Source organism: Acipenser ruthenus, chromosome 48 (assembly GCF_902713425.1).
Source record: "Acipenser ruthenus chromosome 48, fAciRut3.2 maternal haplotype, whole genome shotgun sequence".
Taxonomy (NCBI): Eukaryota; Metazoa; Chordata; class Actinopteri; order Acipenseriformes; family Acipenseridae; genus Acipenser; species Acipenser ruthenus.
Window position 1 is genome coordinate 1726257 of NC_081236.1, and position 17372 is coordinate 1743628.

The 17372-nt window shown below is 42.3% G+C and overlaps 1 protein-coding gene across 1 annotated transcript; it reads right to left on the bottom strand.

The window, feature by feature from the left end:
• Positions 1-1440: 1440 nt before the first annotated feature.
• On the bottom strand, positions 1441-17372 carry LOC117404479 (CTD nuclear envelope phosphatase 1A). Its single transcript, XM_059014560.1, has 8 exons — positions 16842-17372; positions 10386-10452; positions 9444-9562; positions 8645-8716; positions 6985-7101; positions 4741-4852; positions 2815-2899; positions 1441-1890 (listed from the first exon to the last, which is right to left on the bottom strand). Exons 1-8 carry the CDS (start codon positions 16944-16946, stop codon positions 1833-1835), a joined length of 735 nt encoding a protein of 244 aa, XP_058870543.1. The 5' UTR covers positions 16947-17372; the 3' UTR covers positions 1441-1832.

Below are 17372 nucleotides of genomic sequence, written 5' to 3' on the forward strand. Positions count from 1 at the left end.
CAAGTCATTGTCGGTTTATAGCATTGCACTGTTAAATACAAAACCTTACATACCAAAATACACAGATTTTCAAGCCTTGCCTGGCTTTTAAAAGCGCTAGTTTATGATACGTTTAATATCCTGTTCTAGAAATATCAACATAAACTAAAATTCAACAACAAAGACTTTAGACTGGAAGTCCTTTTTTTCAAGATCTTCCAGACTTCTAGTTGAAATGTTTGTCATTGAACTAGGGTTTCTTTCAGTATTTCGAAGTACAGCACTATTGAGTGTTTCATAAGGATAATATCATACTGTGTGTTTTGTGGATAATCCAGGTTTACTAACTATTCCAGCTGTGGTGTTTGTGCAAAACATGTGGCTTCAGCACCCAGCTCAGCCTGATGTGCTTTCCTGCCTATCGTCAGAGTCCAGCTTTTTAGTGGAATAGTCACCAAAAACCAGAGAATTACCCAACACACCTACACACACTTATAGGATTATAAATTGTGCTTAAACTGTCTTTTATTTTTAAGAGGACCCCCTACCCAGGACGTATTAACTCATAAATCTCATCAAAAAGACTGCATTGGGCATCCACACCCAGGTTTATAAACCAAGTTCTGTTGACAAGAGGTTTACACATTTCGCTTTCTGAGTGACGTTCAAAACCATTCCAGAGACATTTTTCTGGCATTCCTGTTAGCGTTTAGATAGGACTTTGTTTTGTATTGAATTGGTGTTTGCTGTATACATGTGGCTGGATGGCCTCCCATGGTTATCAGAGAGCGGTCTCGTGTGTTTGTGGTCACACCTACCTGTCTCCACCTGGCAGGTTGAGTCACAAGCAGATTGAGTGAGACGAGGCTCTCATAAACAGGACGTCCTACCGCATGTAGAAACATTAACAGAGTGATTCATAATTCAGGGGCGATAAGCAAAAGAAACACATCCCTGACCCAGTTTGGACTCCAAGGGGCTGTTCAATAATATCAGCATTTAAGTGCAAAACAACATGCAAATTCTAAATAGCTCGGTATAAGACGTACTGGAATATTGACACAGATTAACAGTAGACTTCTTTATACACGATTTATAAATATGATCTTTAAAAACAGGTAAGAATTTAAAAACGGCAGGAAAATATTTGACCGTTGGGTTTTTTTTTTTAGAATTTTTGTCTTGGAAATTCTAGATTTTTTTTTTTTTTGTATTTTATTGTAGAAAAAGACCATTTCTCATTTCCAGGTCTAAACTGGGACTATCATACAGTTTGTGTAGCTGCTACAACAAATTAATAAATTCAATTATCTTTCTTTATTCTGGGGCGTGTGCGGCTGTTGGCAAAAAAAAAAATATGATAAAATCCTTACAGAAACCTTTCGTGTGCATGTGTGCGTTCGTGTGTTAAAATCGCCATCATCTGTCCCTTGCCAAGAATTCCTGAATCTGAAGATCAGCTATTGGTTGATTCCATTCTTTTAATAAAAATCAGGGGAAATAAATCGCTGGCCACTGTCTGTGTAAAAGTACCATTGGAAAACTTCCATGTGGATTTTTGTAGATCCTGAAAGTCGATTCTTAATAATAATAATAAAAAAAACACTGGGAAAAGTAAGGTGGGGGAGAGGGAGGAGGAGAAGAGACCAAAAAGATGTGTTGCTATTCCCAGTGCAGTCCAGGCTAAATGAAACTCCAGAGCAGAGAGCCAGACAGCACTGGCGATCAGCGGAGAGGGTTGATGTAGTAAGGCAGTCTCCCCCACCCCTCTTCTGGGTCAGGCTCAGCGGGGGATGCAGGGGGGAGGGTGTGGGGGGGGGCGGGGGGTGTCGCTCGCTCTTTCAGCCTCATCACTAGAGCCGGTGTTGATGTAAATTCCGACTCAGGACTGATCGGACGTCTGCTGTAAACCTGCCAGGAAAAAAAAACAAACATTAAAAATGAGTGCAATTATTCAAAGATTTCAAACAGAACACCGCTTCGGTGGCAAACGTGTTTGTATTCGATCATATAACTGAATTTCGAAGTGACTAACTGAAATACGGCCCTTGAGAGTCCAGATAAGGGCAACCAGACAAATCCCTCAGGACAGAGGGAAGGAGACATTTCTTCACACAGAGAGTGGTGAGGGGATGGAATGGGTTACCTAGTCATGCTGTTGAGGCTGAATCACTGAGATCCTTTAAGACCCGACTTGACAAAGTTCTGAGATCAATCAGCTGCTCGGAACCGGACGAGCTTAGTTGGTCTGAACAGCCTCCTCTCGTTCATGAATTCTCTTATGAAGTCAAAAGCATGAATGACTTCTGAAATAAGCCACATACATTCTACTGAATCGCAGATATTTTCTCTCCTTTCCTTAACGATGGGGTACTAAGTGGTTTTTTTTTTTTTTTACTGTAATATGAATTATACTTTCGTTTTCAAACGTTCCTGGCAGTACAATCGAAGGCTGGATCTATGTCATGCATTTAGCTGCAGGGTATATATAGCCATGCAAATATGAAATAAATATTTGAAATGGTTTCTGAGATATGAGGAGATGTGGTAGCTGCAGCTTTGCAAAATAAAATAACAAACAAAAAAAACTGTCAGAAGAGAGTTCGTTTTTCTCGTATGACACAATCACCATACAATGGTAACACATCGAAAGCTCCTGATCATCCGGAAACCAAAGTCACATGACCGGATGTGGCAGTCGCCTCCGGTCTCAGGTCAGAGTGCAGGGGCCCGTTTGAGACGCTGGCAGCAGTCGTGCTGCTCTGGGTTCGCTGGTGCTTTCACGTGACACAAACAGAAATGTAGCAGGGGTGTGTTTCACTCTCTCTGTCTCACCTCAGTGCATCCAGCATGGGGATCAGGTTGAGAAGGGCTGTGTCGCTGGGATCGCTGAACCACGACTTTATAGGAATTGCGTTATCTGAAAGAGAGAAGAAGGGGTCTTTAAAATCCTTTAAAAGCTGGCCTTTTAATCTGAACACGATACGGTAAGAACTGGACAGTTTTAAATTGGGAGGATAAGGGCTGGGTAAAATAATAGATTTTAATTTGTATCCATGGAGTCATTCATATTTCATGCAATTGGTTTCAAAAGTATTACAAAAAAATAAAATGACTTTTTTTTTTTCATAGCTAGGAGATAAAAAGTCCTACGTAGGACTTTGTTTCTCCTAGCTAGGAGATTTTTTTGTTCAATTTTTTTTTTCATTGGCAGTAGGACGCTTCTGTAGGTGTCTCATATACAAAAATAAAAATGTAGAGAAACTGAATTTAGGTCTTCCTGCCACTTGGGGGAGCCATTTCCCTGTGCAACAGGCTGTTCAGCAGCGACAAGGGAATTCAGAGCACCCGCCAGCTTATTTATAGAACTATCCCCAGCGAAGGGGTACAGTGGAGGTGGTGAAGTACAGTACGCATGTCACACTTGACACATTTTTTGCATATACCGGGACAACTGCTTATCCAGTTGTCATGAAACTTGGCATTAACATCATTCAACAGACCTGATTGAGTATATCAGACTCTGAAGTTATAATAGTTATTACAATCTGATAAGCGGTTCTCCAAACACAGTCAGCCTCCGTTAACTCGACACCCTCGCTTAATTCGACAGTCTTTGTCCTGAATTTTTGCCATATAAAATATATGCATCCTGCCTCAATTTTTTTAATTTGACACCACGCTTCACTCGTAACTCGACACTTATTACCACCACCGAAGGGATAAAAACTATTAAAGACACTAGCGGATAACTCGACACTGTCGTTTCACATGACTGACCTCTGACTGGAAACTGATCGTTCATTCATTCATTCATAACTACCGAGTGCAGCTGGTTACAGTGTCCGTTCACAATGCAGGAGAAGCGAAAAATGACTTCATTCAATTGGCTTCAAAGCTCAGAAGAACTTTCAAAGCGCACGTTTTTGCATGCGAAACAACTGAATGTTTGATATCTGTGTGAAAGTTATTTATTATTATTATTTGTTAATTCTGTATAAATGCACATTTGTTAACTTTTGCTATTTAAGCCATCAAATTAGACAGTACAAGCCAATAACTTAAAGTATAATCAACAGTTTGTGGTTGGCTTGTTTTTGTGAAAATAATGCTGTGGTTATTTTATTCATTCTTATTTCAATCTATGCGAGTTGTACCGAGTTTGTACAGAGCTGTATACTGTAATTGATTCATTCACCGCAGTTCTTTCAACTGTTTTCATAAGGACATTTAACTAAAACTAAACGTGTAAATACTATAATACAGTAGACGTGTGAGATCTGTTACTTGTATGCATGTTAACGTCATGACTCACGTGCACCCGTGGTTAATGCGACACCAGATGGAATCCCTGTGGGGTGTCGAGTTAGCCGAGGATGACTGTATATGCAAAAATATAAGTGCGACAGAGAGACTGGCTGTATGGACAGACAGACAGACGCCTCCATATATGCCCAGTATCTCAATAACATCTGCTAAATGTGTGACATACCCTCCTATAGTCCCAGAATCTGATATACTCAAGAACTTGAATTAAATCATGTCAATACCAAGTTTCATGACCCTTGGATAAGCGATTCTCGAAGATCAAGGGGAAAAAATGTGATGCGTGACATTCATATGAACGAGTGCCCCACACCCCCTATATGTAGGGCATTTCAAACCTGGCACCGTGTCCCTGCTCAGCTTGCTAAAGCGAGGTCGGATTAAAGATATGCCAATAAAGTGTGCCAATGGAGGGGGTTCAGATCCTCTTCTTACCTGGATGATTTCGATAGGCCCCCGGAGAGTTGTCTAAAATGACGATGCTGGACAGGTCACTGTGCACGACGGACAGGTCTTTAATATAGCTGCCCAGCTCCAGTGTACAGTGCTGCAGAGAGCGAGAGAGAGAGAGAGAGAGAGAGAGAGAGAGATATTATTATTTATTTCTTAGCAGACGCCCTTATCCAGGGCGACTTACAATTGTTGTAAGATATCACATTATTTTTACATACAATTACCCATTTTTACAGTTGGGTTTTTACTGGAGCAATCTTGGTAAAGTACCTTGCTCAAGGGTACAGCAGCAGTGTCCCCCACCTGGGCTTGAACCCACAACCCCCCGGTCAAGAGTCCAGAGCCCTAACCACTACTCCACACTGCTGCCCCCTTTTTTAATGTCTTCATATCCTATCTAAGAGGGTGGCATTGAAACACTGACCCATATTATAATGCAGTGTCTTGCTGCACGGTCACAGTGTGAGTTTTATTATCCACAGTGGAGGTGTGTCCACGTCCGACCAGGTGTAGATATGTCACACTGCCAGTTTTGGCCATATCTTGAGAACCTTAAATCAAAGTGTGGTCCTGAACACACCCTCCATACTGACAGACACAGTTAAGACGCTCGCTGATTATTAGGCCTTGTATGTAGAGCTATCTATTAGAAATAAATCTACAAGGGTTTAATACAGTCTTTTATACATTCTTAAGAACACAACGTACAATGCTGGTGTAAGGTAATGCCGATGTTAGTGCTGGGTCAGATACTGCTTGAAGTGAATTTGGTTGCAGAAATGACGGTGTTCGTATTTGTTTATAGAAGTTACAAGTGAGCAAAAAAAGGTATCGTGCAAAGAAAACCAATGCATAAGATCTGAAATAAATAACACTCTCTACTGTACAGAAGAGCTTTTCTTAACAGGTGATGGGGTGACATGTTTATTTTACACCCCGCGAGACTTCTACTGTAACAGGATACAAAGTAAAACTCTAAATGAAAGAATATTCAAATGTTTGTTTCAATTTTGAAAGAATAGCGAAACATGAAACCCCTACGCTTGCCCAAGCGCGAACACATTTATAAACATCTCCTCTCCCACAACACATAAGAATTCCTGACCGAGAGGAGGCCATTCGGACCATCGATGCTTTGTTGAGTCTTAAAGGATCCCAGCGATTCAGAATCATCATGACTAGGCACCCCATTCCATACCCTTGCATTTGCTTACTCCGACACAGGCACAGAGGTTTATATGTGACCCCAAAGGAATGACTGCATTTCCATAGAAATTCCTGCATACCCCTGTGCCTATCTGCGCAGTTATCTATTTTTTAATACAGGACACTCACTCCCTTTGACAGACATGCAGATATAACATGCCTGTATCTTATTTTCAGACATGCACATATTTATTTCCAGATTCGATTCTGGTCACCACAGCACCAAAAGGACACTGTAGCCCTGGAGAGAGAGTCCAATGAAAACCAAACTAATCCCAGGGCTTAAAGGAAGGAGCTGTGACGATAATAGGCTGAAATCTTTACAATCTTAAAAGGAGTTGAGAAAGCCTAGTCAATAAACACAGCACATGATCCAGGACCAGAGGCCAGCAAGTTGAGATAGACTCAGGACAGAGGGAAGGAAACACTTCTTCACACAGAGTGGCAAGTGGATGGAAGGGGTTAGCCATCATTGGGATCCTTTAAGATCCAACTTGACAGTTTTGAGATCAATCAGATACTAGGAACCGTTGTTAACTGTTGTTCAGTTTAAGTTGACATTTCCTGTTCTAATCTTGGCGTGCAAAAAGCCACAATAATGAAAGCTGGGCTAATGCAAATACTCCGCCCTGCATGGAAAGACATAAAAAATATTCTAGGTTTTAAATATTCCAAGGAAACGGTAGGTAAACGGGTTTTCCCACCTTGTGTGAACTGTCATGCTCCTGTAAGCACACATACCATACATACAAATTCTGTATTGAAAGAACACCCCTCTAGTCAATGTAATGGAAAACGGGCATAGGGTAACGTGCCAGGTATCCCCACATTCTAGTCTGTGTTGGGAAAGGGGGTCCCCAACTGCCCACCTACCACTGCCCTCCACACAGTGTCAATATACATGCTTAACCTCTGAATAGCCCTTTTGGATCTGTGTAACTTTGTTTCATAGACAGCACACACTTTATAATATCCATGTTCACGCACACACACTTGCACACAGAGGCAGAGGGCGCTTACCTGTCTATAATATCTTCGTTTCAGGATCTCTCGGTTATTGTCAAGTTTGTCGGCCACTGCAGAGCCGTAGATCTCCATGCTGGCTGTGAATACGACCAGCTCGTACCACTGGCTCACCTGAAAGAGACAGAGCCACAGAGAGATTACGATCACAGAGAGCGTTCAGCACACACCCAGCTCAGAGACTGCCCCGGACTGCAGGCACCCCCTTTAGGGGCTGAGGGAGGGACAGACAGACAGGGCAGATCAGTCTCCATGCCTCAAGCCTGGCCTGGACTAGAGGGAGCACCCCCCCCACTCCCACCCCTAAAATTTCCATTTGGAACTGTGCGACTCATTCTGTCGCTGGATTTGCATGGATGCAGGGCTTGAAACTTGCACTAGCCCTACACCCTGTCCTGGGTTTCATTACGCCCTTTGTTCACGTTTATTATTGAAATGAGCAGGCCTCTGGTGCATCTGCTTGGCGTTAACGGATCGCACTTCTCATCACAGCACGAGTACGTCAGACCAGAATTTTACAAACAGGAGCGGTGCATGCAAGGGAGGAACCCTTTAAAAACACACCCCAGATCACTTAGATAATAAACTTGAAGGCAGTTCTGAAACCCAGCTAGTGAGAGTTTCAAACCCAGCAAATGTTTAGATTGCAAATTAAAAAAAATCCCTCTGCAGTGATTTTTGAAAATGATTGTATGCTAGATTTATCAAACACTTGTGTGTATATCTATCTATCTATAATCTGCTGTTTTGAGTCATCGTTACTGTGGTATTGAAAGGAGTTCATTCCTCCCCCAAATCATCCACCATACAGTATGTCACAAGCACAGTAATGCAGGACAGTGCGACTGTGAGTCCGTGTCACACTCTCCAAGAACACAGCGCTATTTTCAGACTGCTGTGCCAGAGCAGACACCCGATCCCAGGGCCCCTGTCCCATCCCATTTATAATCGATACTGGGGCAACCCAAAATCCTTCCAGGGCACTGCGCAGGATCCGAAGTCCTACTATCAGAACTTCCAGTTTGATCCTCTAACTTGACTTACTCTCAGATAACATCTTCATCAAGTAACTGGAAGAAACCGAGTCAAGCAGGCAAATGTTTCTGCTCGTGCCTTCAGTGTTATTGATGTCAGACTAGAAGCTGACATTGAATCATTGGGATCCTTGAAGACCCGACTTGACAGAGATTTGAGATCAATCAGCTACCAGGAAGAAGATTAGTACCGACAGGGTGACAGAGTCAAGCAGACCAGCGTTTGGGCTCTAGTGCCTTCACCAGTGTTATTGAAACTAGAAGAGACTGAGTCAAGCAGACCAGCGTTTGGGCTCCAGTGCTTTCATCAGTGTTATTGAAACTAGAAGAGACTGAGTCAAGCAGACCAGCGTTTGGGCTCTAGTACCTTCATCAGTGTTATTGAAACTAGAAGAGACCGAGTCAAGCAGACCAGCGTTTGGGCTCTAGTGCCTTCATCAGTGTTATTGAAACTAGAAGAGACTGAGTCAAGCAGACCAGCGTTTGGGCTCTAGTACCTTCATCAGTGTTATTGAAACTAGAAGAGACTGAGTCAAGCAGACCAGTGTTTGAGCTTGTGCGTTTGTAAGCTTCATACACTTTAAAAACACAATAGACGCAAAAGATCTGCAGTCAATACTCACCACTTCCAGAAAGAAATCCACATGCGGCCTTTTATGTACAAAAAACCTCACTGGGTGTTTGTCTATTACAACCTGCGAAGGAAGAAGAAGCACAGGGGTCAAAGAACGGCAGCTGCTAAACAGTCTCTTAGGCAGTCAGTAACACCGAAAGAAACTTCACTGTGAGAAGAACTTCAAGATGAAAAGTTTGACACTGAATTTCATACATTTATTTATGCAAAGATAAATCAAGAATTAGGGGTGGCATGATTGAAGTCTTTATAATTCATAAAAGGACTTAGTTAGCCCTAACCCACACTTGAAGCGCAGCACAGAAATCGGGACCAGAGGAAACAGTTTTAAGTGGAGATAGACTTAAGACAAAGGGAAGGAGATACTCATTCACACAGAGACTGGTGAGGGGATGGCATGAGTTCCCTAGCCATGTTGTTGAGGCAGAAACACTTGAATTCTTTAAGACCACACATGACAAAGTTTTGAGATCAATCAGCTACTAGGAACCAGGCAAGCACAGATGGACCGAACTGCCTCCTCTTGTTATTTTCTTAATACACATAGCACCACTGAGTGATAGTTATGCATGCTATGCTCCAGTTAGCAGGAATTATGATGTGACGGTCAGTTTAGTTTTCGAATGCCGAATCCTACTGACAGCACTTCCTTATCAAGTTTTCCCAATTGGAGAAGTGTTTCTCTAGATTCAAAATGAAAGTATTACTGAATAAACACAAATCCTCAGACATTGATACTCTGCTGAGCAATGTCACGTCTCATCCCAATGGGAAAGCGTCTCTCTTACCTTTAATATAAAATCAGGCGGCGTGCCGGGCCGCACTGTCGGTCTTAAGACCCCGTCGTGATGCGAGTGGATTAACGTTTCATCTAAATCCAGCACCAAAATCTTCCTCTTTACACTGCCTGCAAAATCAGATCAATGCTTTATTACACCTGGGGGATGGGGTGGGGGGGGGGGGGAATTGACAGAGCACAGCTCCTCACAGGGCCTGGGTTCAGGGAGGAGGGGTGGAGAAAGGATTTGCTTGTTTTGAGAATGAGTTTTAAAAAGGACTCCAACTCCCAGAAGCCTCACACTCCGTAACCAATCGCTGCTTTTCCAACGAGTCACGTGATTCCGGGGTCCTTCGTGTGACCTCTTGAAGTGGAATGCGGCAGAATTGAAACATGGCAAAGGAGCGAAAATATAGGCCAATGTTAGCTTTGAAAAAAAACTCCCATAAAAAACTTATATAGGAAAATGTAAGACCTAAGAATGTAGGTGAGATTTAATCAAATTATTTTTTAGCTTTTGTACGTCATTGCTGTCCTCCATTTTCTGACTGAGTGCAGAAGAGCAGGGAGTTAATAAATAACAAAACAGAAAATCCTGAATGATTTTTCAGTGACAGTGAATCTTATATTCCTTTGGCACTGCCATCACTTGCAGACACAGAAGGCATTGGGCTCCATTTTCATAAACAATTCACCCCCCCCACCAGTGTATGGAAGACTTGGTTTTCTCTTTCTGTATCTTATGATAAAACAGCAAACCAAGAGCGGACTGATGTGTGAACGCAGCGCTCCCCACCTCCCTCGCGTCTCTCCAGATTGAATTTCCTTGCCCTCAGAACACAAAACATGCAACCCAAGCCAGAGAACACCCAGCCCATAGCGACCGGTCTGCCACATTGTACAGCTTGGGGAGGGGGGGAAAATAAGAAAAGACAATGCTATCAGAACTTACAGAGTCTGTTTCTGGAGATGGGTGACAGCGGTAAGATGTCGTAACGCACCGTCTGGTACTGGATTATCTGAAACACAAGAGACCACGGTTAGTGCTATAGAGAGGAGAGGTCATGAAACACCAGGACATACAGTAGTTACAGGTCGTGAGCGGACACCGTGATTTTAACATGACAAGAATACCATACATCTTATGTCATGAATGTTTATGTATTTCTCTACATAAGATATCATTAAGATAGCACTGCAGCTGGGGCTCCAGAGTGGCGCATCTGGCCAGGGTGTCCTCGGCTCACCGCGCACCAGCGACCCCCTGTGGTCTGGCCGGGCGCCTGTCTGTAAGCTGCCCAGAGCTGCGTTGTCCTCCGACGCTGTAGTGCTGAGGTGGCTGCACGGTGAGTCTGCTGTCTGAAAAAAAAGTGGGCGACTGACGGATAACGCTTCGGAGGACAGCGTGTGTTCATCTTCGCCGCTCCTGAGTCAGCAGCGCGGGGGTGGTTGCGGTGAGCTGAGCCTAAAAATAATTGGATATGCCAAATTGGGAGAAAATAATAAAATTGGCAATTACTGAATTAAAAAAACACGCTTAGCAACAGAATGTATTTGCGATGCAGTGTCACAATGGAAAAAAAAAAAAACTTAACTGTAGCCACATGAGTGGTATGCAGGACGCTTATCAAGCGACTACACACACCCATTGCTGTTCTCCAGTATTTCTGTATGTATTTCACAAGCCCTGGTGTACACAGGGAAATGTTTGACTACAAAACCTTGGAAAACTACAACTGCAGGTATAAAGATGGGAGTTTTTTTTGGTTTGTACTTTTAGTGCAGTTCTTCTGCTTACAAGTGTTTTGACAAGTGTTTTGAATGAAAGCCCCGATGTATCTGCACAGTAAGTACCTTGTTGCATATATTTGTACAGAGGTATTGTGGGGACTTCATATTCCTTGTTTAAGTCTGTTATTTCAGACTTTGGACTTTTGAAAAAAAAAAAAATTGACCATCACCTTCATTGTAGAAAAATATTTTTTGGAATTCATTATAAAAAGGTACTCTTTGTTTAAGTAGTCCGTATTTAACAGATATTTTCACTTTTATAAAACCACACATGCTTCCTCACTTTGGTGACAGCTTTTGTGGTCAGATGTGCTTTATAAAAACAAAATTCATGACAACCAGCCTCCCTCCATATCTTTCTAAAGATCTACCTTGTGTTATCCTTCATTTAAACTGTAAAAATAAATTTGGGGTTAGCATAGTTTTCACTTTTTGCTTGCACAATTCCCTGGGGTGTCATTTTAGAAAGGGAGAGTTTTTATTACACTTTGTTAGAATTCAGCTCTATAAATAAACTCAACTGTTGTCTGCAGTTACATTGCAAGACTGTGCATAAATATACTAACAGTGCAACACATTGTGTGCTGGTAGAGCCTAGCTGTGCTGTACACAGCACAATGCTAGCATGCCAGCACTATGAATCCTGCTCTACCTACAGCAACGATCACAGTTGGAAACTAGGGCATAAAATGACGTCCTAAATAAACCCCACGCTATACACAGAACAGGGTTTCTCTCCTTAATATAGAAGGCAGTGTGATGGGGGAGCAGGTGAAAGAATTACTGTATTCAATACTTCTTGAATTTTCAAAGAATATTTGAACAGGAATGTTTAGCACTGGTATTGCCTCCTGTATGCTGGGCACAGCCTCGCTTTACTGTACACAGGGCAACGCTTGTGTACTAACACTAGACAAGGCAGGAGATGGATTCACGTTTGAGAAAAGCACTCGGAGCAAGCTACAAAGGAAACGGCTACCGTGTCACAGCAATATGGAATACCAAAATCCACAATCAATAACCACAGAACAAATTCAACTGAAGTCCAAAGAACATTACAGGTACAGCAGGTAGGAGAATCGACTGAGCAGTTAAAAAAAATAAAGATTAACAGCCAAGGACCTTTAGAAAGATGTAGAAGCATCATAATATTGCACGAAAGACCTGTACGCAGACATCTGAACACAGAGGAGCTGTATGCATGTAGACCTCACTGCAAAACACTTAAAAGAAAATTCATAAAACACGCCTGAAGTGTTTAAGCACATCTGGCATTGGTTTAGAAAATGTGTTCTAGGAGCTTGAGTTTTATTTACAAGTTGCCTGAATATATTACTAAATACAAATAATAGCTTTTTCTTTGCAACATTCAAATTCAATATACAAGATTAAAAAAAATATATACAAAAAAAAAGAAACTTGATTAATTGTCGTAGACACTGTATGCATCTCCCAGTCTGGTATGTGTGTGCATCTCTCATGTGGTACTAATGATAGTCTGCAGGATAGTTTCAAACGCAATGAATCAAAACGCTTCCAGATACACTGCAGGTTTTAAGATGCTCTCAAATGCAACAAACACAATATATCAGTCTTCTGCCCCCTAGAGGATTGCAAACAAGGTATTAAGTCAGTCCAGTGACTCTTTAGACAAAGAGACTCACCAACCTGTTACTGACATGAATACCTGATGTATATTTTCAATGCTATTTTGTTAAATTAATAAAGCACTGAGTTCAACATAATTCTGAATATGCAAATCAAATTAAGTACAGTTAATTTAAAACGTAGACCATTACAACGGCTGATGCTTTAATAAAATGAATAAAGTGAGTAAAAGGTTACATTTCTCACTGCAAAAACCCTGCCTGGTGGATTTCATTGACTTCTACTAAAAAGAAGCATTGGTACAGTTATACAAAACGTTTGGACCGTAGCTCCAGTTTCTGATAACTATTCAACTTCAGGTACAGAATATCTTCACAGCGAGTGATACAGAAATGGAGCTGACACCTGTATCCCGCTCTCTTCAGTGCTGAAAGAGTAACTTACTATCGTCTGTAAAATCCACCTATTCATTTTCACATGAAGAAAGCCATTATAAATACACACAAATCTAGAATGAGGAGAAATGTAAGGAAACAACATTATCCACACAGGAGGCAGAAATGATCAGTTTAACCCCGAGGTCTGTACTGAAGCTGGGGGGAATCAGTGGATCCTGAACTTTGCTCTCTGTTGCAGAGCTGGGGATGATCCACAGATAGAACCGTACTAGCTACTGTAATACAGTTCTGAGTGGCTAAATTCTCAAGTTCGTTGCAACTGACCATCTCAGTATGTGTGTGCGCATGTGGGTGTGTCTCTCTCTCTTTGTGTGTCCACTGTCACCCGACACTGACAGACACACTTCCTTTGGCAGAGTCCGGGGCAGTGTCCCTCTCGTCCGCTCTCTATTCTGGGTGCTCAGCTGTCCCTGTGTGTCAGAGAGACGGGACGGGGTCACTTTCAGAAAGACTTCTTGCAGAACCCCCTCGGTCATCTCTGTGTGTGTAGAAATACTAAAATAAACTGATCTCGTGTACACGGTCTGTGGCAGGCAGCTAGAACCGAAGAGCAGCTCCAATGCTTCAGTGAGATATTATTATTTGTTTATTTAGCAGACGCCTTTATCCAAAGCGACTTACAGAGACTAGGGTGTGTGAACTATGCATCAGCTGCAGAGTCACTTACAATTACGTCTCACCCGAAAGACGGAGCACAAGGAGGTTAAGTGACTTGCTCAGGGTCACACAATGAGTCAGTGGCTGAGGTGGGATTTGAACTGGGGACCTCCTGGTTAGAAGCCCTTTTCTTTAACCACTGGACCACACAGCCTCCAGATATGGGATGATGCGTTTATATACCAGCTATAAATCATGTTTATTCATCATGCATCAAGTGCTTTTGATCAGCGGTCACAACACGCAGAACGCATCCCTCTATTACGATACGCACCTCGCGTAAGGAGACGCAGTGAACCGTGACACCCTCATTGCTGATTCACCCTGGTTTTGCTCAGTCCCTTTGAGGTGAAAAAGGGGTGGACTGGAATTTTGGGGACTGTACCCTAACTTGCATTCCATTTTAGATTCAATCTATTCCACTACAAAACAATGCTACCTTCCTTCAAAAATCTTTCTATTTAAAACTATTATTCTGATTCCGACAGGGAAGTGGTTTTTTAAAGAGAGAACAACTGGAGCTACAGCACAAAACTCAACCGTGGCGCGCAAGGTTAAAAACAATATCAAAATTAAGCCAAGGAAACCCTGCAATATCAAAACAAATACTTTATTGGTTAAAAATAAAACAGTGACGCATATCGGCTTAGCGTTGCTAACCCACAACATTTTGTAATGGTTGACCAGGCTTTTAAAAGACAGGGCAGAAACGCTCCAATACAGAACAGGGTTGTTTATTTCAGACGTCACTGATGGATTGGTTTGCATTCTTTTTGCTACATTCATTTTAGCAAGTTTGTTTTGTGAATGAATAGGAACTGTCGGATCTGCCATTGTAAGCAGATATCCATTTAATGCCACTGCAGTGCCTTTTGTAAGATCCAGCGAAAGGATCCCAGTGATTCTGCCTCAACATTATTATTATTATTAGTTTATTTAGCAGACGCCTTTATCCAAGGTAACTTACAGAGACTAGGGTGTGTGAACTATGCATCAGCTGCAGAGTCACTTACAACTACGTCTCACCCGAAAGACGGAGCACAAGGAGGTGAAGTGACTTGCTCAGGGTCACACAGTGAGTCAGTGGCTGAGGTGGGATTTGAACCGGGGACCTCCTGGTTACAAGCCCTTTTCTTTAACCACTGGACCACACAGCCTCCTTACATGGCTGGGTAACCCATCCCCTCACCGCTCTCTGTGTGAAGACGCGTCTCCTTCCCTCTGTGTATTATCACTTCGCAGATCTCACATTTACCTACATGGACGATGCAAATATCAAAACGTGTATTTGACGACAGTACTGTTTTCATAACATTTGTTAACAAAAGAGGTTGGCAAAAGTCTCTTTTCCAGGCTGCTCTTCCTGTTGAAGGAACGACATATGCAGAGTTGCTTCATGGAATTCTTTTAGGAGATGCGCTTCAGAATGTATTATTTTATTGTAGATAATGGCTTTCCATTTAGCTCTGAAACCCCAGAGGGTGGGTGCAGGGCTAGTGTGAGTTTCACTGCTCATGCAAGGCAGAAAATATGTTATTTATACCTGATAGCACACAGTCTGAATGAGCAGCTACGCGATTAGTACAGTAACTGAAGTGTGAGGACAAAATTAACTTGACAGTCCAGACGCTGGATATGCGCCTCCCTTTAAAAACGTTACTAGTTAAGCAATAGTAAAGACTTTTTTTTCCTGTCTTGTGAATGAAATATCAAATACAGAGGATTGGTAAAGCGGAATCGTTCACCTGATTCCCAATCACCGCGCTTTAATTAATATTTTAAAAACATTCTGATATACAAAATAAAGCTGTATATCGGAGGAAGTATAAAGAAGGTTGCTGGTTTTACTTAACGAGTTTAAAAATGCGTCTTTAACACAAACCTCTATTTAATTCACAAAAACTACATTTAAAAAGCACACTACAAATAACTTTGTTCACCCGCAGACATTAGAAAAAACACAAACTGTATCCGAGACGCTGAACAGTTGCTGTGGGTTATTTTCTCTTGGCATTCATAATCGAGGCCCAGTTTTGAATTCTGCAAGTGTGTGTGGGGGGGGGGGGGGGGGGGGGGGCAAAAAAAAATAGGAATTTCCTTCAAATTCTGCTTTGCTTAAGAATAAAACTGAAACTGAAACGAAATGTTTCTGCATTGCACTTTCACACACTGTAGACACTTGTTATTGCTATGGATGACGATACATTACATAGAGAGAGACTCCTTGAATCAACAATACAAACGACAGCGTGTTTGACAGCACATTACAGCCCAACTAACACGTAAAACGCGTACAGTTGTTGCTATATTTGTTAATGATGAACTGCACTTAAATTCTGTGCAAGGTGATTTCTGGTAAACACAAATATAAACTAAATAGGTGCATGGCCCCAGTACGTGCTAGGGCAGTTACAATTCTGAAATAGAAATACACTAATATTTTACAATGGAGGAAAGTTCAGTCGTGCATCATTTCAACGACATTAAGACACATACACACGTCTGGGAGTTTTAAACGAGCTCAGCTTTCAATATTGTGGAGTTTATACTGACTAAACTCCTATTTCCCTCCTACTGCTAAACTAACGACGCGTTTTAACGACCAATTTCACTAAGTTATGAGCATATAACGCATATGAAGTTTGTAACGTCGCGTAAAAGGTGTAAAACACATAAAATTAGTATATCATTAAAAAAAAAAGAAGAAAATACTCAATATTGTTACGTCTAAAAAATGCACCAAACCGCCACACAATTTCAAAATGACTCCCAAACGCGGGGAGCTGCTGTCTGACAGCTATTATTAATACTGGAAGTTAGCGTGTGTATATTTCAGTGTAATAATAATAATGAGTGTAGGGGAGAGGTTGTGTAAGATGCTTGTGTTTTCTTACCGTGCGGAGGTGCTTCCTGAGTATATAGAGAAAGAAACCCCAAATCCGTGACGTGACCCCGAGAAAAGTGCGGATCCCGAGGAGGCACTGCCGGGTCTTCAGCATGGCGAGAGCCGGGGGAGCAACTGCACACACCGGGGGCACAATACTGAGATCGAGACGGACCACCTGCGACCCGTAACTAACCAGGCACGCCGTCGGTACCGTGCCGTGCCGTGCCGTGCCGAGCCGAGCCGAGCCGAACCGAGCCCACTTCCAGGTATCGAGTCTAGCGGTTTCCTCGAACTGCTTGCAGTTTTTTTAAAAAAAAATACAACATTTAAAAATATTCCACCCAAAGTTTCTTGAGACTTTTTTTCTTTCTTTTCCCCCAAAACCAGCGAGTCCGCCTCCTTCCTCCAACCCGCTTCACTCACAGCGAATCCGGAACCGCACTGACAGCCGCCATCGTCTCCAGCGCGTCACTTCCGCGGAAAAAAAAACTCACGCTCCGGCCAAAGACGCGTCCGCGGGCCCGGCACAGTAACCGGG

Excerpts from the sequence above, each read along its gene's own strand:
- LOC117404479 (XM_059014560.1), bottom strand. The coding sequence starts at position 16,946 with ATGCTGAAGACCCGGCAGTGCCTCCTCGGGATCCGCACTTTTCTCGGG. Across the intron at positions 7,102-8,644 it reads TGGATTTCTTTCTGGAAGTG|GTGAGCCAGTGGTACGAGCT; the intron begins GTGAGTATTGAC and ends TGTCTCTTTCAG. Across the intron at positions 4,853-6,984 it reads AACGAAGATATTATAGACAG|CACTGTACACTGGAGCTGGG; the intron begins GTAAGCGCCCTC and ends CGCTCTCTGCAG.